The sequence below is a fragment of the Pocillopora damicornis genome, chromosome 8 (genome assembly GCF_964200805.1).
Source record: "Pocillopora damicornis chromosome 8, jaPocDami1.2, whole genome shotgun sequence".
In the NCBI taxonomy this organism is placed as follows: domain Eukaryota; kingdom Metazoa; phylum Cnidaria; class Anthozoa; order Scleractinia; family Pocilloporidae; genus Pocillopora; species Pocillopora damicornis.
In genome coordinates, this window is record NC_142677.1 from 10,701,261 (window position 1) to 10,719,944 (window position 18,684).

At 36.3% G+C, this 18,684-nt stretch overlaps 2 protein-coding genes across 2 annotated transcripts; one reads left to right on the plus strand and one right to left on the minus strand.

The window, feature by feature from the left end:
• Positions 1–452: 452 nt before the first annotated feature.
• On the minus strand, positions 453–2,571 carry LOC113672192 (uncharacterized). The gene has a single exon (XM_027188470.2). It carries the CDS (start codon positions 2,557–2,559, stop codon positions 775–777), a length of 1,785 nt encoding a protein of 594 aa, XP_027044271.2. The 5' UTR covers positions 2,560–2,571; the 3' UTR covers positions 453–774.
• A 33-nt stretch (positions 2,572–2,604) lies between these two features.
• Positions 2,605–17,899, plus strand: LOC113672176 (tyrosine-protein phosphatase non-receptor type 11). The gene is made up of 17 exons (XM_027188453.2): positions 2,605–2,733; positions 2,816–2,938; positions 5,557–5,751; positions 6,929–7,051; positions 8,142–8,301; positions 9,677–9,787; positions 9,904–10,000; positions 10,668–10,747; positions 11,026–11,169; positions 11,766–11,897; positions 12,426–12,577; positions 12,888–12,955; positions 13,212–13,288; positions 13,734–13,808; positions 14,328–14,431; positions 15,634–15,685; positions 16,378–17,899. The coding sequence occupies exons 1-17, from the start codon at positions 2,720–2,722 to the stop codon at positions 16,429–16,431; spliced, it is 1,761 nt and encodes a 586-aa protein (XP_027044254.2). The 5' UTR covers positions 2,605–2,719; the 3' UTR covers positions 16,432–17,899.
• The last annotated feature ends 785 nt before the right edge of the window (positions 17,900–18,684 follow it).

An 18,684-nucleotide genomic window follows, 5' to 3' on the forward strand; every position in this document is an offset into this window, starting at 1 on the left:
CTCAATTGAAAACAATTAGAAAGCGTTTAGACTCATAAACTATGCTGATAATCAACTATAATTGAGCAATATCCACTGAAAGTGTGGAAAATAATTGTTTTGCTATGGTTACTCAAATAATTATCAGATGGATAGTACTTTCTTTCTTTGTTATCATTTTCTCTTTATAAAACAAAGAAATTGCAGGGTGTTCAGTTTAAAAGGAGTCACCTTGTGTGAGCGAGCTTTTATCTGTGACCAATTAGAATGCACTCATCCCTTTATAGCATCATTTCTAATATATTCACCTCCATAGATAATTAGTTTTTCTTAAGATATCAAGCGACGAGTTGGTTGTCATTCGAGTATTTTAAGTCTTGTTCTTGAGGACCAGTCATTTTTGCTAATTACAGCATTTATAGCAGTGACTGAATATCAAGAATGACCTACAGAAGATTGAGCTCTAATAAATCTCATTTTTCACATTTATTTATTATTCACCTCAGCATTTTTGTTTTAAACCTTCAACCCCTGGGAGACTGGCTTCTAATTTCTCATTACAATATCACCCTTGGATCACACATTAAGGTCACAGGAATGAACAAAATGATCACAAACTAAACAACCTCTTGACTGTTAAACAGATTCACCTTATCAGCACTGTGGGAATGTGTGTGAACAATATCAAGAATATGCATACTGATGTTAGGGTGTGAAAGGCTAAATACATAAATTATACTTAACGGAAAAAAATAGTGTTTCATAAATTTAAAAAGCCATAAACCTCAGAAGAATTTATTGCTTTTGTGCTTTCTGGAGTGCAGCCAATCCTGCTTTCTTTAAAAAGGTACCATTTACTTCCAGTATATGCAGAAATGTGCCATAATGTGCAGAAACAAGTTTTCCATAAGTCCTTATCACTGCTAACAACATTTTTGCAAACTTAAGTGACTTTGAAAGGTGGCACGACTGTAGTTCTAACACTCCAGCAAAGACACCAAAAATATTGCCACTGAATTCTAGCTTTAAATCAACCATTGTCTGTACAACAGAGACAGTATTCTCTGACCATGTGAAAGGATGACCTTGACTATCTGTCCTGATTGCAAATGTTAGTTCCATCAAATGAATTCTTGTATCTTCAGTGAAACATTCCTTGACTATTTTACTGATAATATCTACTTGTGGAGTGTTTAAATCTGACTCCTGAATAAGTTTTACAGCAACACCATCACAAAATGCTCTTGAGTGTTTCTTTGAAAACAGGGTTACAGCCATTAAAAGACCTCTTGAGGCAGCTTGCTTTAATTCCTGTATTTTAGGAAGAAGACACTGAGAGGCAAAAACACATGCATTGCTAAAGCTTGGTTCTGCTTTCAAGTCAACAAATTTTGTACACAAAAAAATTGCAGTGGGTTCTTGCAGGCCTTTAATGTGTAACTGGTTACAGATGTATTCTACTTCAAGACTGCTGCATGTTGAAAACACATCAAGTTCATTGGAGGAATAGTTATCTTCTTTTACTTCCAGGCTAGTAAGAAAGTTTTTTAAAGCAGAAATATTTGGCTGAAGAGCATGATAGAGTTTAGATTCAGCTGTTGCTTCTTGGTCTGTGATCAAGAGTTCTGGAACATCCTCTGCCTCCATATTCCAGTGTTCCGGGGGTGGAGGCACCTTGAGGTGTGGATCTTTAGCTATTATATCTGTGCAGTGTTCAGGACTTTCATTGGTATCATTTATTTCAATATCATTGTCATAAAAATCATGAGGAGCTTCCAAACAAGTTTCAAGCAGTTTTGTGTCAAATTGTGAATCAACATCATCTGTACAAATGTTTGTAACATCAAGCATGTCAACATTGTCTTGATCAATAACTTTACCGTCTCTGTGTAAGGCAGGATGATTTTCTGACCAACTCTTGTTGCTTTTTCTTATCTCATGAACTTGCTGTTGGCTCAACCAAGGAATGCTTCGCGACGATTCAGCCATTTGGTTCTTCTTAATAAGCTCATCAAACCTAGATTTTGACTCTTCCGTGGTGCAATTTAAATAGAAAAAGTTAATGTCTTCTCTATCACCTTGGTCAGAGCGGTTGAGTTTTTCCCTTTGCACTTTCTTCAGATCATTCACTTTTGACTGGAGAATATTAACGTACGCAGCACGCCAATCTTTCAGCTCTTTTATTTCTTCTAGACTGACAATCAACTTTTCCAAAGATTCCGAAGGTAACACATTACTTTGTTGTAAAATAAACGCCAGAGTATTCCTTTGCATGTTCAATGGAAGAAGTAGAAGTTTTGGTTTGAAAAATAGTCTATTATCCAAAACCACAGGAAAATCGCTCGCGAGGTGATTAACGAAATCGGTCCAGTTCGGAGGAATGTCGGACAACCTGTTACTTGACAACTTTTTCTGAAGCCAAAATCGTGCTGCTCGAACTGGTGAGAATTCTGAATTTAAAGCTGCAAATATTCCACGCCATTCACTTGGAAATGATGAAATAAGTGTGTTTAGGAGGTTTACAGGGGGGAAATCACCGAATTCTGCTTCGTGGGCTAAGCAACTAGATTTGTCCGCCATCTTAAAATTGCTACAGTCGAAATAAGCTGGAACTAGCGCGCAATCGAGGTTGAGTTCCAGCTTCCTGTGGGAGGAGTGAAATGTTCACTTCCTGATCATTAGCGCTTGCATCGTCGACCACAATTTTGTCTGCGAACTCTCCCACATCTATTAACTAAATATGCCATCAAGAAGGTAATTAGTATAAGCATCGTACGATATATGTGTTAGTCGTACTTTTCTAACGGAATGGGGTGGTTTTTGCTCGTTATTGTAGATGGTTTCACTCTGACATATCGGGCTTCGATGCCGAGAAGTTGTTGCTTGAGCGAGGATTTGATGGCAGCTATCTTGTCCGGCCTAGTAAAAGCAATCCTGGCGATTTTACACTGTCAGTGCGGTACGTATTAATTTCTTAATGATAAAAAGGGACTTTGTATAAATTCGCGAGTAACCATAGATAAATTTCAGCCTTAAACAGAGTTGTGTCAGTGTGAAATAAAGACCCTATTGACGATTCGAGTTAGGAAGCTTAATGCTGTAGCCACATTTGAGATCACTTCCTTGCTATGCTAACACGACAAGGTACAAACGTTTGTCATTCGTTAGATGAATGATATCTCAATTTCTTATTTAAAGTAGATGTTTTTAGCAACGTTTTCAACAGAGATTATGCGTGCCCTAACACAAGAGTTTTGGGCGAATATTTTATTTCATTTGCATTTTGTAGACACGACCAAAAATTTGAATGTTAATAGTGTTCTATCAGATTACTATCTTACATTATAATTCGTGGTGTTATTTATATCATGTATTAAAAATTCATAAACGGAGCGTCAAATTATCTGATCCAACAGTTCTTGTGGTAAAACCTCGATCTGAAATTCAGCCCTCTTGAATAAGAGGTGAGTGGTGCGGCTGACAGCTCGAGAGATGGAAACATTAAATTTAGAAAACCCACGCATTTCTGCAGATGTCACACCGAGGAAATTTCAATTCGTCACGAACTGAGCAGGCAGCTGTTTTTGTTACAATTTAAAGTATTATCCTATCTTTAACTGCACTATTTGAAAACTGAAACAACCCTCGTGTAAGCAGATTATTGTTATACTGTCTAAAAACCAAGATCGTGTGAGCCATTTGTTTTTCTAAGGAAAAAGACGCATATTTTTCTTACGTTTCAAAAAAATATACCCCACGTACACAAGAAAGTGAAAGTAAAATTTAGTGAAAGTCGAAACATACCTTAATGTCGGAACATTTTGTCTGGAAGTCTCAAGTTATTCCATGGTTTGGAAGATGTAAACATGTTATTTTAATTGGCTTTGTGAAGAATCATTAAATCATTATGTAGATCTCCTTTGCACATTTGCTTTAAAGATAAGAACCGACAATTTTGAGGAGAATCTTAAGAGTTACCCTTCAGTTTGAATGAGGATAATGCCTCCCATACTGAACTTTGCCAGACAACTCTCAGAGGTCATAATAAGAGACTGTGTGAAAAATGCCATATTAACTTTGTTATGAACTTTGTATGTAGCTTTTCACTACTTGAGTCAGGAAAAAAATTCTAAGGGGGAGATACCATGTCAGTAGAATTATACAGCCTTAATTTTTCAGTGTGAAATTTTGTTTTCCTGGAAAGCATTCAAGGAATTGAAAAAGTTGGGTCGGGATTCCCATTTCCTGCTTTTTGTGATCTTATATTCCAGGGATATGAACTCCAGTATGGTACTTTTATTGTATGCATTTAGTAAATGATATCAGATACTGGGGATTCAGAAAATATAATGAAAGAATGACACAATTCCATGCCCAAAACAAAATGGCTCTAAGTTTGGAGAAAATTTTGTGGCATGTTTGTATGTTTCTGTGATAAGTTTGGATACAAGCCTCTCTAGAAATTTTCTTCTGACGAGCATTTCTGAAATGGATGATATTATTTCAGCTTGAAAAACTTTTAACATTTATTTATTTTTTTCTAATTTAAAAACTTGTTTATGCAATGGCACCACATCAGTATTCAAATTTCTTCCTATTGCTTTCAAGAAGCAATATATTCCAACATAATGGAATGATTCAATATTGTTTTCATATACCTTGTCAACTAAGCAAATGATGTATTGAATCACTTAGAATGCATGAACCAATCAAGCTCTCATTGCTTTAAGTTGAGGTAAAATGTACTGTATCTTCAAAAGGCTTTGTTGCTTAACATTCCTTGAAAATGTTTCATTATCAATTCATTTGACCATATGGTAATCAAATGTGATCAAGATTTAGAGTACTCTTGGAGAGGTGGTTTTTACTCCATTTGAAAATTTGTAGAGTGATGTAAATTGAAAATGCACAAATTTTGATTTTATTACAAAAAAATATATATATATTCCATGATTTTACATACTATATTACTATTAGTAGTAGCAGTTGAGTGATTGGAGTGGATTCCACATCAAGAGATCTAGCAGTAGATGTGAGCCCTGGCTAAAGCACTGTCTTTTTGAGCGAGATTGTTTACACTCAGAGTGCCTCTTCCACATGAGAAAGTTAATTCCAAAGATCGGATCATTAATTCTGCTCTCTAGCTACTACTCATTTCTATGTAAATTAGTTATGAAGAATTAGTGTTAGGTTAAGATAACAACTTTTATTTGATAAGTTTGTGTATTCTCATGAACTGTTTGCTGGATAATGTACATGTTTGGTTATTAAAGGGAGAAGTTACAGGTTAATCACTTGTGGGAGCTAAAGGGTTAATGGTAGCTATGAATTGGTGGGGAAACCTGATAAAACCCAGGGGAGGGGGGTGTGGGATAAGCTGTGAAGGTCTGGAATCCCATGCAGAGGTAGTAGCATTCGCATTATCACTAGTCACTGAGCATTACAGAAACTTGAATAAGCTGTAGCTAGATGAGTCATTAGACTCTTGAGCTGACTCGAGTACTTTTTTCCTTACCTTTGTATTGATATGCCAAATACTACCATCAGAAGCTCTGAAAGTTAATTTTTTGACTACAGGCGAGATGGTGAGGTGACGCACATAAAGATACAAAACACAGGAGATTTTTATGACTTGTATGGAGGGGAAAAGTTTGCCACCTTGTCAGAATTGATCCAGTTTTATACAGAAAACCCCGGGCAGCTGAAAGAAAAGAATGGTCTGGTCATTGAGATGAAATTTCCTCTCAACTCCACAGATCCAACAACAGAAAGGTTAGACTCATTGTTTATACTCAGAGTATTATTATAAATAGATTTAGGCAAGCCTAAAAGCAGAGCTTGCATTTTCTTTTTCCTGCACGTCTCTTCAACAAAACCAAAGCCCCTACTATGGATAAAGTGCATGGTAATATTAGTGGATTTTCATTCGCAACTTCTCCGTGTCTGTGTAGAGGACTGATTATAAGATAATGCCCATGGTGCAATTGGCTGTGCATGCTAAAAGTAGGACCTTGTACGGTTGGTCGTATGGTTGTACAGTTGTACTGTCGTACATCCAAATTTTTTCAGCTCGATGGGTTACTACTATTTTGTATAATTATGGGGCTACGCTCTGCGAGCTCCGCTATTAAAGTTATGTGCTGGTGCTGTTTTCATCTGTTCATGCTGGGATTTATAATTATAACTGGTAGAACAGGGGGATGGGAGTATTGTATAGATTCACACATTTTGTGTAAGTTCCACATTTTACATGTTACTAAAAGTACATTATGAAGTTCCAAGTAACTTGGGACCCAAAGAATATCAAGCACTGAAGTCATTTGCACCTGAATAAGAAACTTTATTTATAACATGAATCAAATACTTCTTCAACAGGTTTCACCAATTAGGATCACTATAAATAAGCTAAAATTGTTACTTAAATGTTTAATCAACCTTTCCATTACTGATAGCATTTTTACATCCAAAGTGCCAAAAAAAATGACTAGTAGTGAATAATTATGTCAATTTTTGGGTTTGTACAGATTCTCTTAATCTTGAAAAAATATTTACATTTATTAGAAAGATAGTTTTCAAGCCTTGGAGAAAGTAAGGAAAACAAAGAAAAATTATGGAAAACCAGCACAAACTTGAGGGGTTTTTAATTTTTTTTCTTTGTTTGGTTTTTTTTTTTTTTATTGTAGCATGCAAGAAGTCCTTAGTTATGGAGAGATGCCTCTCTGAAGGAGTGGAAAGTGATATGCAAATGAATTGTAGCAAAAATGTTCCATGAGCACAATAAATGATAATTTTCAATTTTGGGATAAACACTTGACAGAACTATTTTGCTCGGGCCATATGATTACTAATAATAATGTTGAGTCTGAAGGAAGCAAATAAAAATACTGAAAAAGTAGCAATAAACCATTAAATATTGTGTTAATCTGACAGCAGTTTTTGTTGTCTCCAGATGGTTCCATGGCCATATGTCTGGCAAAGAGGCAGAGACCATGATGTTAGACAAAGGAAAAAATGGAAGCTTTCTGGTTAGGGAAAGTCAGAGCAAGCCAGGAGACTTTGTTCTCACTGTCAGGTGAGTTACATGAGGAACTATCTGATTCTCTGAAAGTAGTTTATAGGGGCACTGTGGGCCATAGCCTATTAGGTTACAGGATTTTGTACCATTTTGATTAGTTAATTTGTACCATGAGGTACAAAATCCTGTAGCCTGATTGGCTACATTACTGCTCAAAAGTAAGCCGACAGTCTCAACTTGAAACTCAATCATCCATACCCAAAACTATTGAGGAATAAAGAATTGAGGATGGAGGATCATGGAACTCAAAGAAATATTTAAGGATCTTGATTTCTAGTGTCGAGAAAATATGTAATTTTTGCTGGATGTAGTGCTTGACATGCAGCTCCTCTTTAAACACACAGACTGCCTGCACACTGACAAATAATTTCATATCCTGCAAGACTCAAGCTTTAACCAAGCTCTGTTTTAGTGTCACTCATATTTACATCTAGAAAACCTATTAATTTCCAACACATGACCTTTAAGTGTATGGGTACCAGCAGCATTCTTCAGTTACAGAATAATCATTCAATGGATAAAAATCTAAACAAACATATCTCCACAGAAGCTACATGTATCGTGCTCCCTTACACTTCTTCTCATTGCAAAATTAAATTTTGAAAAACATTTTACATCATAAACAGACTGATAAAGATGGATAAATCTTTTTTCAGTTTTGTCATGCATTTACGATGTTGTAGATGGAAGCAATAAAAAAAAATATTCATTCCTATCATGACTGAAAAAGGAGATGGTGAGCTTGTTTTAGGTATCAGCAACTGAGGATAAATTTAAGGTTGGGCTAACTTTGCTGTTAAGTTGAGATGAAAGCAGAAGGTTATAATGAAGATGTCTGACAAGAATTAGGCCTGTTTGGTTATATTTGGTCCCAAACTTCTTATTAATAATAATTCATTGAAAGTGAGCAGTGGTTGAAACTTTGATAATCATAATTACTCTTAACCCTTTCCGCCTTAACATTTATTTATTATGCAAATTCTCCAAAATATTCTCCATAATTAAATAAAGATCACAAGAATAAAAGAAATGATCATTTCCTCACATTCTTGAAATGACTTCATGGTGACAATTTTTTTATACATAGACTGGAGGACAAAATCACTCATGTTATGATCCGTCATCATGTGGATGGAAAGTATGACGTGGGTGGAGGAGAGAAATTTGATGATTTGACTGATCTTGTGGAACACTATAAAAAAAACCCTATGGTGGAAAAATCTGGCACTGTTGTGCAGCTTAAAACAGTAAGAAGCTGTTTTATTTTTTTAATCTTTTTCTGTATCTATGTTAATGAATCCCTTTCAATCCTGTCTCCATGGAAGGCGTCCAATCTTATTTGTAGTTTTCCCCTCCAAGCTTCTCTTCTTTTCCTGGTAAATTGGCTTGAACAATTAACTAGTATGTAGCTTGTAAATTTGTGCAATAATTTTAATTTGATAGCTCATTCCATATTCCCCTTCTGCACACAATGAAGTCTCTCTATACAACATTTAAATTACTAGTAAAGTAAATGGTTTGAACCCAGGAGTATCAGTAGTTTGTGTAGTGTGATCGTTCGGGTGAGTGTAGTTCTGAAAAGAACTGTTGTTGGTGACTGACGTTTCGACTATCTGTGCGATAGTCATCTTCAGAGTCAAGTAATGAATAGTTGTCAGTCGATGATGTTATAAAGTCTGGTCTGTTGAACGTGATTGGTCTGTTTAGCCGTGATGTGATTGGCTGGAAGACTCGTGTAGAGTACACACGAGTCTTCCAGCCAATCACATCACGGCTAAACAGACCAATCACGTTCAACAGACCAGACTTTATAACATCATCGACTGACAACTATTCCTTACTTGACTCTGAAGATGACTATCGCACAGATAGTCGAAACGTCAGTCACCAACAACAGTTCTTTTCAGAACTACACTCACCCGGACGATCACACTACACAAACTAATTTAAATTACTATCAGTGTTGAAGATGTTATTGGATAATTGTTTCATGCATAAGCTAGGAATTTATCAAGGTACATGTAGGAAGCATTTGGTAAGTTTGGAGAGCATGTAATAAGACACATATAGTTGCTTTCAGCTGCACCTTGAGCAACTCTTGCTTTTTTCATGGCCTCTAACCTGCCTTTGAGCTTCATATCTCAATGAATGCATGCAGACGTATGCATCATGAATTGTTATTTAGTGCCATATAACACCCTCTAGGTGATAAGTTTGCATCCATAAAACACCTGTTCATTGGGTAATGTATTGATATTATGGGGAGGAAGTCACATGTTAAACATTTTGTGGAGTAACAAACCCTCCCTGGGTTATTTTAACCACTAAAAACTTTTTAGAGATTCATTCAATGTCATTGATGGGCTAATGCTTGTAATAATTATTGAATTTTAACCACAGTGGCTACAAACTTTGTAGAGATTTATGTAATGTCATTGATGGGCTAAGGCTTTTCATAATTGTTGAATTTCCAACTGGTACTTGTCAATTGTGGACTGAGACTGCAATCACAGAATTTCTACTCCAGTTCCCAGGTAGCAAACATCACTAGAGACAACAGAGATGTGCATCCTCCATTTGAATCATATGCATGTTTTAAATTTTGAATATGCTGTCTTTCAGCCATTTAACAACACAAGAATTAATGCTGCTGCAATTGAGGACCGTGTCAAAGTTTTACAAAAAGAGAACAAAAATGTGTCAGGAAAGGCTGGATTTTATGAAGAATTTGAGGTAAGCTTTTTCCCATGCTGATTATTTTTTAATTCTTGTTACTTGTGTACTTGATAAGGTAACAATACTGTGGGGAGAAATTGTATATTGATGATTTTTGTCCCTTCTCCACACAGGTTCTACAGAAGCAAGAGAGCAAACATCTGTATAGTAGAAAGGAAGGAGAAAGGCCTGAAAACAAGGCAAAGAACAGATATAAGAACATCCTACCATGTGAGTATTTGTGATAATGATAAGGATACTCAAGCCTTTCATTCCCAAGATCTCATTGATAATTCTCTGTACTTCTATTTTAAGTCTTATGATGTTAGTTTGGAGAATTTTGTCTCAGATGAAAGATCAGCCCCCTAATTGATATTAGACTTAAATCTCATTACTTGTCCACTTGATATTTTGTTGATATTGTAAGGAGAAATTCTCTCTTGGTCACTCATGGGAGTTTAAGGGATAAAACAGGATTTGGCTTCTTTTGAAAGGTTGTTGTAGTTCACTCACTTTGTAATTACATGGTGCTGTTAAAGTTATCCCCAATTTTTATTTTTGAATTCCCTTTACTGTCTGCTATGCATTTCTAGTCATGTTTGTTCTAAGTATTTGGTATTAACTCAAACATTATTTATCTATTGATATAATTCTCTAATACTCTGCACCTGTCTTCTTGATTGTGTACTGATATTTTAAGGGAAAAAAGGTTTTAAACTTGGTCAGTTCAGATAGGAAAGTTTTAAGAGTCCTCACACTGCCTTAGCTGTGTCTCTCCAGGGATTGGAAGGCAGAGAAAGTTAGATAAAGAACTTGTGCTTTGACAAAAAGAATCTCATCTTGAATTTCTGAATGATGGATTACTCAGGTTCGTTTGGGTTTAATTTTAACCTTGCAGTTGATCACAGTCGTGTTATTTTGGATAATGCTGAACCAAATACCATTGGATCAGACTATATCAATGCCAACTATGTTGGGGTAAGTTTCCTGCTTTAGCTGAGTTGTAAAAATAACCAGACTTTGTTTCATTCTTGGTGCATGAACATGCTTAGGTGTTCAACAAATCCTGCATTATCATTGGTTCTGAAAGTGGGAAGAATTTTCCTATCAGCTTACTCACTGTAGGCAGAATGGCCAGGTTGTTGACCTTTTGTGAATAAAATAGTGTTAATCACAAGGGATATATTCCCATTTTTTCAATCTTAAACTTTACACTTGATTTTAATTTAGCTACATCTTACCCTTTTAATCTGTAGCCCAGTGACTCAGAAGAAGCGTCAAAAAGATATATTGCTGCTCAGGGTTGCCTCCCCAGCACTGTGGAAGATTTCTGGCATATGGTTTACCAGGAGAGCAGCCGAATCATTGTCATGACAACAAAGGAAGTTGAAAGAGGAAGGGTAAGAAGCAGCAAATAACTTTTAATTAATAAATTACTTTTAAGTAAGGCTTTAAAGAGCTACCATGAAAATACTGTCTCTATGTATGAGATTTGTACTTTTTCTATCTTGTGCAAGAGACATGATTATGGACTTGGTGAAGCAAAACCTGAAAACAATCACAGATATGGATAAAAATGTTTAAGTACACTCTTTCTTTTGCTTACAAGCACAGAGTAAACAGGTTATGGCAAAAAAGGTTTTCTTTTATGAGACTTCAAAAGTTCTCATTTTTCAATAAAATTTCTCCTTACAGTATGGCCCTTGAATCAAAAGTTAAGTCCATGAGAAAAAGAAAATTATCACCAATTTTAAATGCTTGTGATTGTCAAACAAATTCTCATTTTCTGGTAACACAGGAAATGTACAGAGAACATAATGGAGAATATGGAGAATATGGATACTGATATCACAATAGGGTTTAGATACTAGAGAGCTTTTGTGCTGATACTTTTGCGTGCTATTGTATAAGTGTCCATTTGCAGTCCTTCATTACAGTGACTAATACAAGCCATAAATTTAAAATTTTCTCCTTGCTTTGGATGGTTTTGTTTCAGAATAAGTGCACTCGTTACTGGCCTGATGTAGATACCACAAAGGATGTTGGTCCCTATCACGTCAAGCACATGAAGGAGACAGAGTTTACCGACTACACTTTGAGAGAATTTGAAATTACTTCAGAAACCAATGTGAGTGCTACAACCAAAATCTTACATATGCTGGTTCTTACATTCTTTTACGATATGAAAAATGCTAAATTTGCTTTATTTTGGAGAACAACATGATCGACTCAATTGTTCCCAAAGACAATTTTTACAGTTTCTTTAGTCTAACATTAAAGTTTGTTTTAAGTAATTAACATTAAAACATCTGCAGCATTTTTTGCAACCAAAGCTGAGAGGAGGGATACATACTTTCTTTATCAAAAACATGTAGTTTTTAACTTAACTGAAGGATCATAATATCACTGTTGCTATGAAATTTTGTAAAATTTTGTATCATATCAGGGGTTTCAATAATGACCAGTACTGCTGGTATCCCCCCCCCCCCCATTTTGTAAGAGCTCTCACCACTGTCTGTTTTTCGGACACACCTGCCTGGTACACCATGGGCAGCTGCTTATGGAAAACCGAATTTGGGAATATCTTTAGTACACAAAGTTGTAGTCAGTTGAATGGAAAATAAAAGCAGTTTCTTTGATTAATTTTATTCTACAGCCCATACCCAGCACAATATATCAGTTCCATTACACAGGATGGCCTGATCATGGGGTACCAAAGGATCCAAGTCCTGTCTTACACATTCTCCATGAAGTCAACAGCAGGCAGCAGTCCATTCCAATGGCTGGGCCAATCATTGTGCACTGCAGGTAACACCTGTGGTCATTGATATATCAACTATCCTCCTCACTCTTCTCTAATTTTGTTTTGCCTTTAACCCTTTAGTGGGAGATGTGATGGCCTAATTGTAAGTGTCCTGGACTCTGAGTGGAGAGGTCTGGGTTCCAGACCCAGCCAAGTCATTGTGTTATGTTCTTGGGCTTTAACTCTCTACCCAGGAGTTTAAATGGGTACTGGCAAATTTTCAGGAAAGCCTGATGAAATGCTGGGGGTAGCCAAGCAATGGACTGGTCTTTGAAATCAAAGGGTTGACAGATTTTCTTTGAATTTGCTTTCTAGTGCTGGCATTGGAAGAACTGGTACATTTATTGTAATAGACAGTCTGGTAAACATGATCAAAGAGCAAGGTATTTATTTTTTTTTATTAATGAAGAGTGGCTCTAATTGTTAAGTCTCAGAGATGATTACAGCACAATTATACTTTGGTGATCTGTGGTAAATGGTGTGGACTTGCTGGGAAATGATCCATACTGTTTCTGTTTCTATTTCATCTCAATTGTCTATTTGAAGTATGGTGAAGTGGAAAAAATAACTATAGATATTAGACTGTTTTTGTGTGTATTAAAACTCAGAAAGTTTTGTTTTTTGTTTCACTCTCCATAGGTCTTGATTGTGAAATTGATATTTCCAAGAGTATTCAAAATGTCAGAGCACAGAGGTCAGGAATGGTGCAAACAGAGGTAGATGCAACCATTGCTTAATACTTCTTTGAATTTTTAGAGGCCTGAACTATTTTCACTGGTATTTTTATGTTGAAACTAGGATTTTTGGCTTGTAAGGAAAGGTTATTCTTTTTTCAAGTTCTCCCCATAGCAAGCTTGTCAGCAAAATTTTCCCATTTTTATTGCAGCTGTGAAAATTATTAAAAGCATAGTAATCTGACAAAAACATCTTGGTTTCACCCTACCTTGTTGCAAGACAGGATAACTAAGTGTCAGGGATTTACCACTGACAGTTGCATCAAAATCAATTATTAATGACATCAAGAACTTGCAAAGTACAGTTTAAAATGCACTTGGGGTTCATGCAATTTCATTTGTGTATGTGTATATATATATATATATACTGAATACTGAACTGTTCATGGTCAATAACTGATTGAGGTTTCTCTGATTCTGATTTTAGGCACAGTATGAGTTTATTTACAAAGCTATTCAACACTACATCAGCACAGAGACTGCAAGATTAAACAGTGACAATGTAAGAATAAACCATACCAGTTTCCCTGAAGTGTATCTGTCAACAGTCTTTCCTTTTACATGGAATTATTATTTAAATTACTTTTACTTTGAGGTTTGTGCCTTAGGTGGCTGAAATTTGTAGTCTTTTTTATTTTATTTGTTTGGCACTGCTTCTTTCGCCATATATAAACCAAAATTATCTTGTTATATTTCCCCACCGACGCAACACCACAGTTTCTGTAGAAACTTACCCATTATTCACATTTTCGCTCAGTTGGTAGTAGCGACCAACTCGTATCTAGGAAGTATGGGTTTGAATCATGTCAAAACCTTTTCGGGCTTCTTTTCTGAATTGCTAAATTGCAGTCCGCGTGCGAGGATAATTTCTTTGCTTGATATTTCTCTCTGGTGTTTAGCTACCTATATTTTATTATATTTATGACTGAATTATCGTGTCATGAAATTGTAATACTTCTTTGAAAAGCCAATAGAAACAATTTGAAATCATTTCATTACTGTGAATGTTTTTTTCTTTCAGCCGAATCTTGCTGTCTACGGGAATTTGGCAAACGTCAGAAAGGGAGGTGAAAGTGAAGCTCCCCCTCCGATTCCTGCCTATACTGTGGACAAACCCCAGCCAAGGTTAGCTCTTTTTGACGTGCATTCTGTCTTTCTATTTATTCGCTGCCCCTGTTAGCCGCTCCTCTCTTTTTTTCCGAACACATGTAAGGTTTGTAACTAGAATAAGGAAGATGGTAAGTTTGGGCTCGGTTAAGAAATAGATGCTTGGGACAAGACGAACATCTTTCCTAATTTCTTTACCGAGCTCAAAACTTACCATCTTCCATATTCTATTAACGAACATGCTGCTATCGACATCGCTGATCCAAGCAATGTGCAGGACGCGTGTCATATATGAACTTCGTAACGTTCACCTTAGTCTCTGTAGCTCGGTGGTAGAGCAACGGAGCGCGAAATCCGAAAGTCTGAGGTTCGATTCCTCATGGGGACTCAGAATTTTTTTCTTTGTCCCACGCTCGTGACAAGACAAAAAACATCTTTCTCATGTGTAAGGTTTGTTTCTAGTAAGCCACTGGACGAAGTTTTTTCTTCTGTGACTGGTTGATTGTAACTTGCACCTCTTTCTCAACTAAGTGGCTATAATACCGCAACAAATCGTGGTTTTCCTGGTCAAGGGATTTCTGCTTCAATTTCCTCTTAGATTATTTTTCTGTTTTCTTTTACTGAGATAGATGTATGGAATTACTGCATTACCTGATATAACATTTTTGCGTCCTACGACGTTGTTACTTTCGATCAACAACGCAACTTAAGTGAGAGACAAATCGCTTATGTAGACCGCAACTTCCTGGAAAGGCGTATCATTTTGAATGTTCTGTAACCCCTTACACCCTTAGATCAGTATGCATATTCTTCATACTGTTCTCTGTATATTTCCTAAGGTGCTGACAAGGAGAATTCATGTAACAATCAAGAGCTTCTTTAGTTGGCAATAATCATCTCCTTTATTCTCTTGACCTTAATGTGTGATACATGGGTGATACTGTTCGGAGAAATTAGATGCTGGTCACTTTCAGGAGTCAAAGGGTTAAATTGAACTAGTTGTCAGTCTCATATCAGATGGCTTATAATTGACTTCTGTGTTTATTTTACTTCATACAAATCAGTGTTCCTCTTCTGCCTCTTTCAAGTACTACTAATATTACAGTCGGTGTTATTTTAAAAAAATACAATGATTAAAACAGAGAAGTGTTAAAATTAGCATTAATTCTTTCTAACTTCGTTGTTGGTCACTCATTGACATAATTTTATTTTTGTTATAGACTTCCCGGCGAAGGTGCTCAATCCAATACGTCTCCACAACTTCCCCCTCGAGTAAGTGACGCATGGGTAGATATTGAATGAGTAAGATATCTTACTGAAAATTACTAGAAAGAGGTCGCTTGTAGAGGATTCACGGGAATAGGCATGAATTTTCACAGGATCAATTCAACCTTGTCTATCTCCCAGATACTGATTGACCGTCAGTATCATCTTGAAAATTTGCCACGCTATTAACATATTAGCCAAGGGAGCAATCGGTGTCCAAGGCCTAGGTGCTCATTTACCTTTGTTTCAGTCCTTTAAGGAAGTGAAGTTCTAAGATTTAATAGCACCCTGTGAAATACTTTCATAGAGAAGTGCACCGTGACCGTACAGCTAATGAAAGTTGAGAATTTTACATGCCATCCCTTGTGAATGTTCATTTGCTTTAACAGAAAGCTGCACAAGTAAGTTCTGAGAAAAACTTATGTTAATCTTGAACGACAATAATTGGGTTCCACAAAGTACAAAAAAGCGTCAATCGGCAAAATTTAACTTCGTATAACTTGTGAATTCGCAGAAGCTCCTAAAGACAAAGAAAATGACTTTAGCTTTTTTTCTCTGCCTGAAACTCGTGACAGGCAAAATCCAACTTCATATATTTTATTTCTTCCCTTTGTCTACATTCTTGCTGACATCATCGTGATATCTCTTTCATACGTGTATTTCAATTTCTCTGTTGATCTGAATGATTTTCTTCTCAGGACGGTGATGGAACTCCGCCTCCTCTGGCTCCTAGAAAGATGGCAAATGTGTAGTTTTAAAGAAGAAAATCAGCGCAATTTTTATACAAGAAAACAGTGATGAGTAATTTATACCTATTTGAATACTTGTAGCTCGACCGCAATGTCATGTCACTTTCCATTACTAGTTCGTCATGCAATCCTTCTTGTCACTAATGGAGTTATATTGCGTGTCGTGCGTAGTAACTGCAGGCGTGCTTTTACAGACTAGAAATTATTTGTTTGGCTTGGCGCTGGAACAACATGGGTAATGAAATCGATATCTGCAAATCTGGGAAATTATGACCTTCATAGATTGCAGGTGCACATTTCTGTGAAACTGAGGAACCCTTCCCAGCTCTCTCCACTGTTATGTTTGAGATAGTAACCATGTTAACGTACATGAGGACGAATACAATCTTTTTTCCTATTTTTTTTTTTTGCTCTGCTTTTATCTTTGCATTGATGGCAGTATTTTTAGTTATATAGATGATCAATAACATTTTTTCCACGAATTACGAGCTACCATTTTTATTAACCGTTAAACACCCAAGATCTGATTGTTAATTCTCCTCTCTAGCTACTAGATATTTCTTTGTAAATTAGATACGAGAATTTGGTGTTAGATCAAGATTACAATTTCTACCTGATAAGTTTGAGTATTCTCATTAACATGTTTGATGGATAATATATGGATATTATAGGGAGAAGTTGCATGTTAATCACTTCTGAGAATTAAAGGAAACATGATTGCATGTTAAATATACACAAATTGACGGGCTGGTATAGACATGTAGATAGCAGGTATTTTATAATGTAAATTGAATGCAGTTTACCCAATAATGCAGTTAGACTTGAATTACACTGATTTAATTAAATGAGGAATCTTTTCTCAAATAGTACTCGGATTTGGAAATGAAGCTCTATTGAATATTACCAATGATATAATTTGATGAAATTACAATTAGTTTAGCTAGAATAAAAGCTGCCAAAATGCAGTTACCAACTGATTTTATAATCAGCAAGCGTGTCTGTACAAAAATGTAGTCCTTAAATTACGTCCTAATCATTTTGTTCGGGTGTTTGCAGTTTGTTCCCATGGCATCGAAACGCTTTAAAGGTGCAGTTTGAGTAGTGTGTGAAACCATTATTGGTTACATGTCAGTAAATTTTCATGTTAATACCATATTTTAACTTGCGATTACATTGGCAGATCCAGGTTGGGGGGAGGGGGGAGGTATGAGGTACGAATCCCCCACCTTCCTTATCATACCCGCGCAGGTTTTTTTTACGTGAGTATCCACGTTACGACCCAATATGAAGTATTTAAAATTTGCTTTACTGGAAATATTTCTAAGCTTATTTCGGCTATAGTATTTCCAAAAGCAAAGTTTCTTCCTCCCCTCCCCTCTGGATCCGCCCTTAATAGTCAGAGTTACATGTTTTTTATAGACAAGCTCAAGTTTAGGGTACAATAGATTTTTAAATAAAGAATTGATGCACAGAAGCGTCATAATCAGTGAGTTAATTCTCTAAAGTGATGCTACACACTCTTCGTTATTAACCCTTTCGCGCACACTAGCGTCAGAATGCGTATTCTCTGTACTGTTGTCCATGCACTTCTAAGGGGGCTGGCATGAAGAATTTGTTTAACAATCGGGAGCTTCTTTACTTGGTGATCATTTTATTTATTCTAGTGACCTTAGTGTTTGACTCGGGGATGATAAGTAAACATTGAATGTATTATTAACTCTTCATATTGTAATCACCTCTCACGTCCAGCCTCAAACGTGCACTCGCAGGTTTAGGCAGGACAAGGGCCCGACATTTGAAGTCTGCGAACAAAAAAGAATACAATCCAAATTATGACCTCATCTCAGAACAAAGCATTACATTTTCCTTCTCCTTTCCGGACTTTGGCTCTGAAATCTTTACCCGTAAAAACATGAGATACTGTTGCATCACCAACACAGTATGATGATGCCATTGAAAACCATACACGATTTAAGACCATTATGTTCAAAATGTGTCCCTGTTTTAGAAAGCAGGTCAAACACCGTAGCATGTGGGGTGACATGTGTCTCCCACCCCCCTTGTGCCTTTAGGCGCCAACATAAGCGATGTAACGATAAAGTCTTCTATTTGTGAGCGCTAAGTAACACCAACGTCAGGGTCTATAGTTGACGTCAGGGAATAAGCCAAGAAGTATGAAGACAATGCAATCGGAACTTACAAAGTGAAGCATGTGCATGGCATTGACAGTTTTGTTTTGAAAAGCTTGTTGGTCAC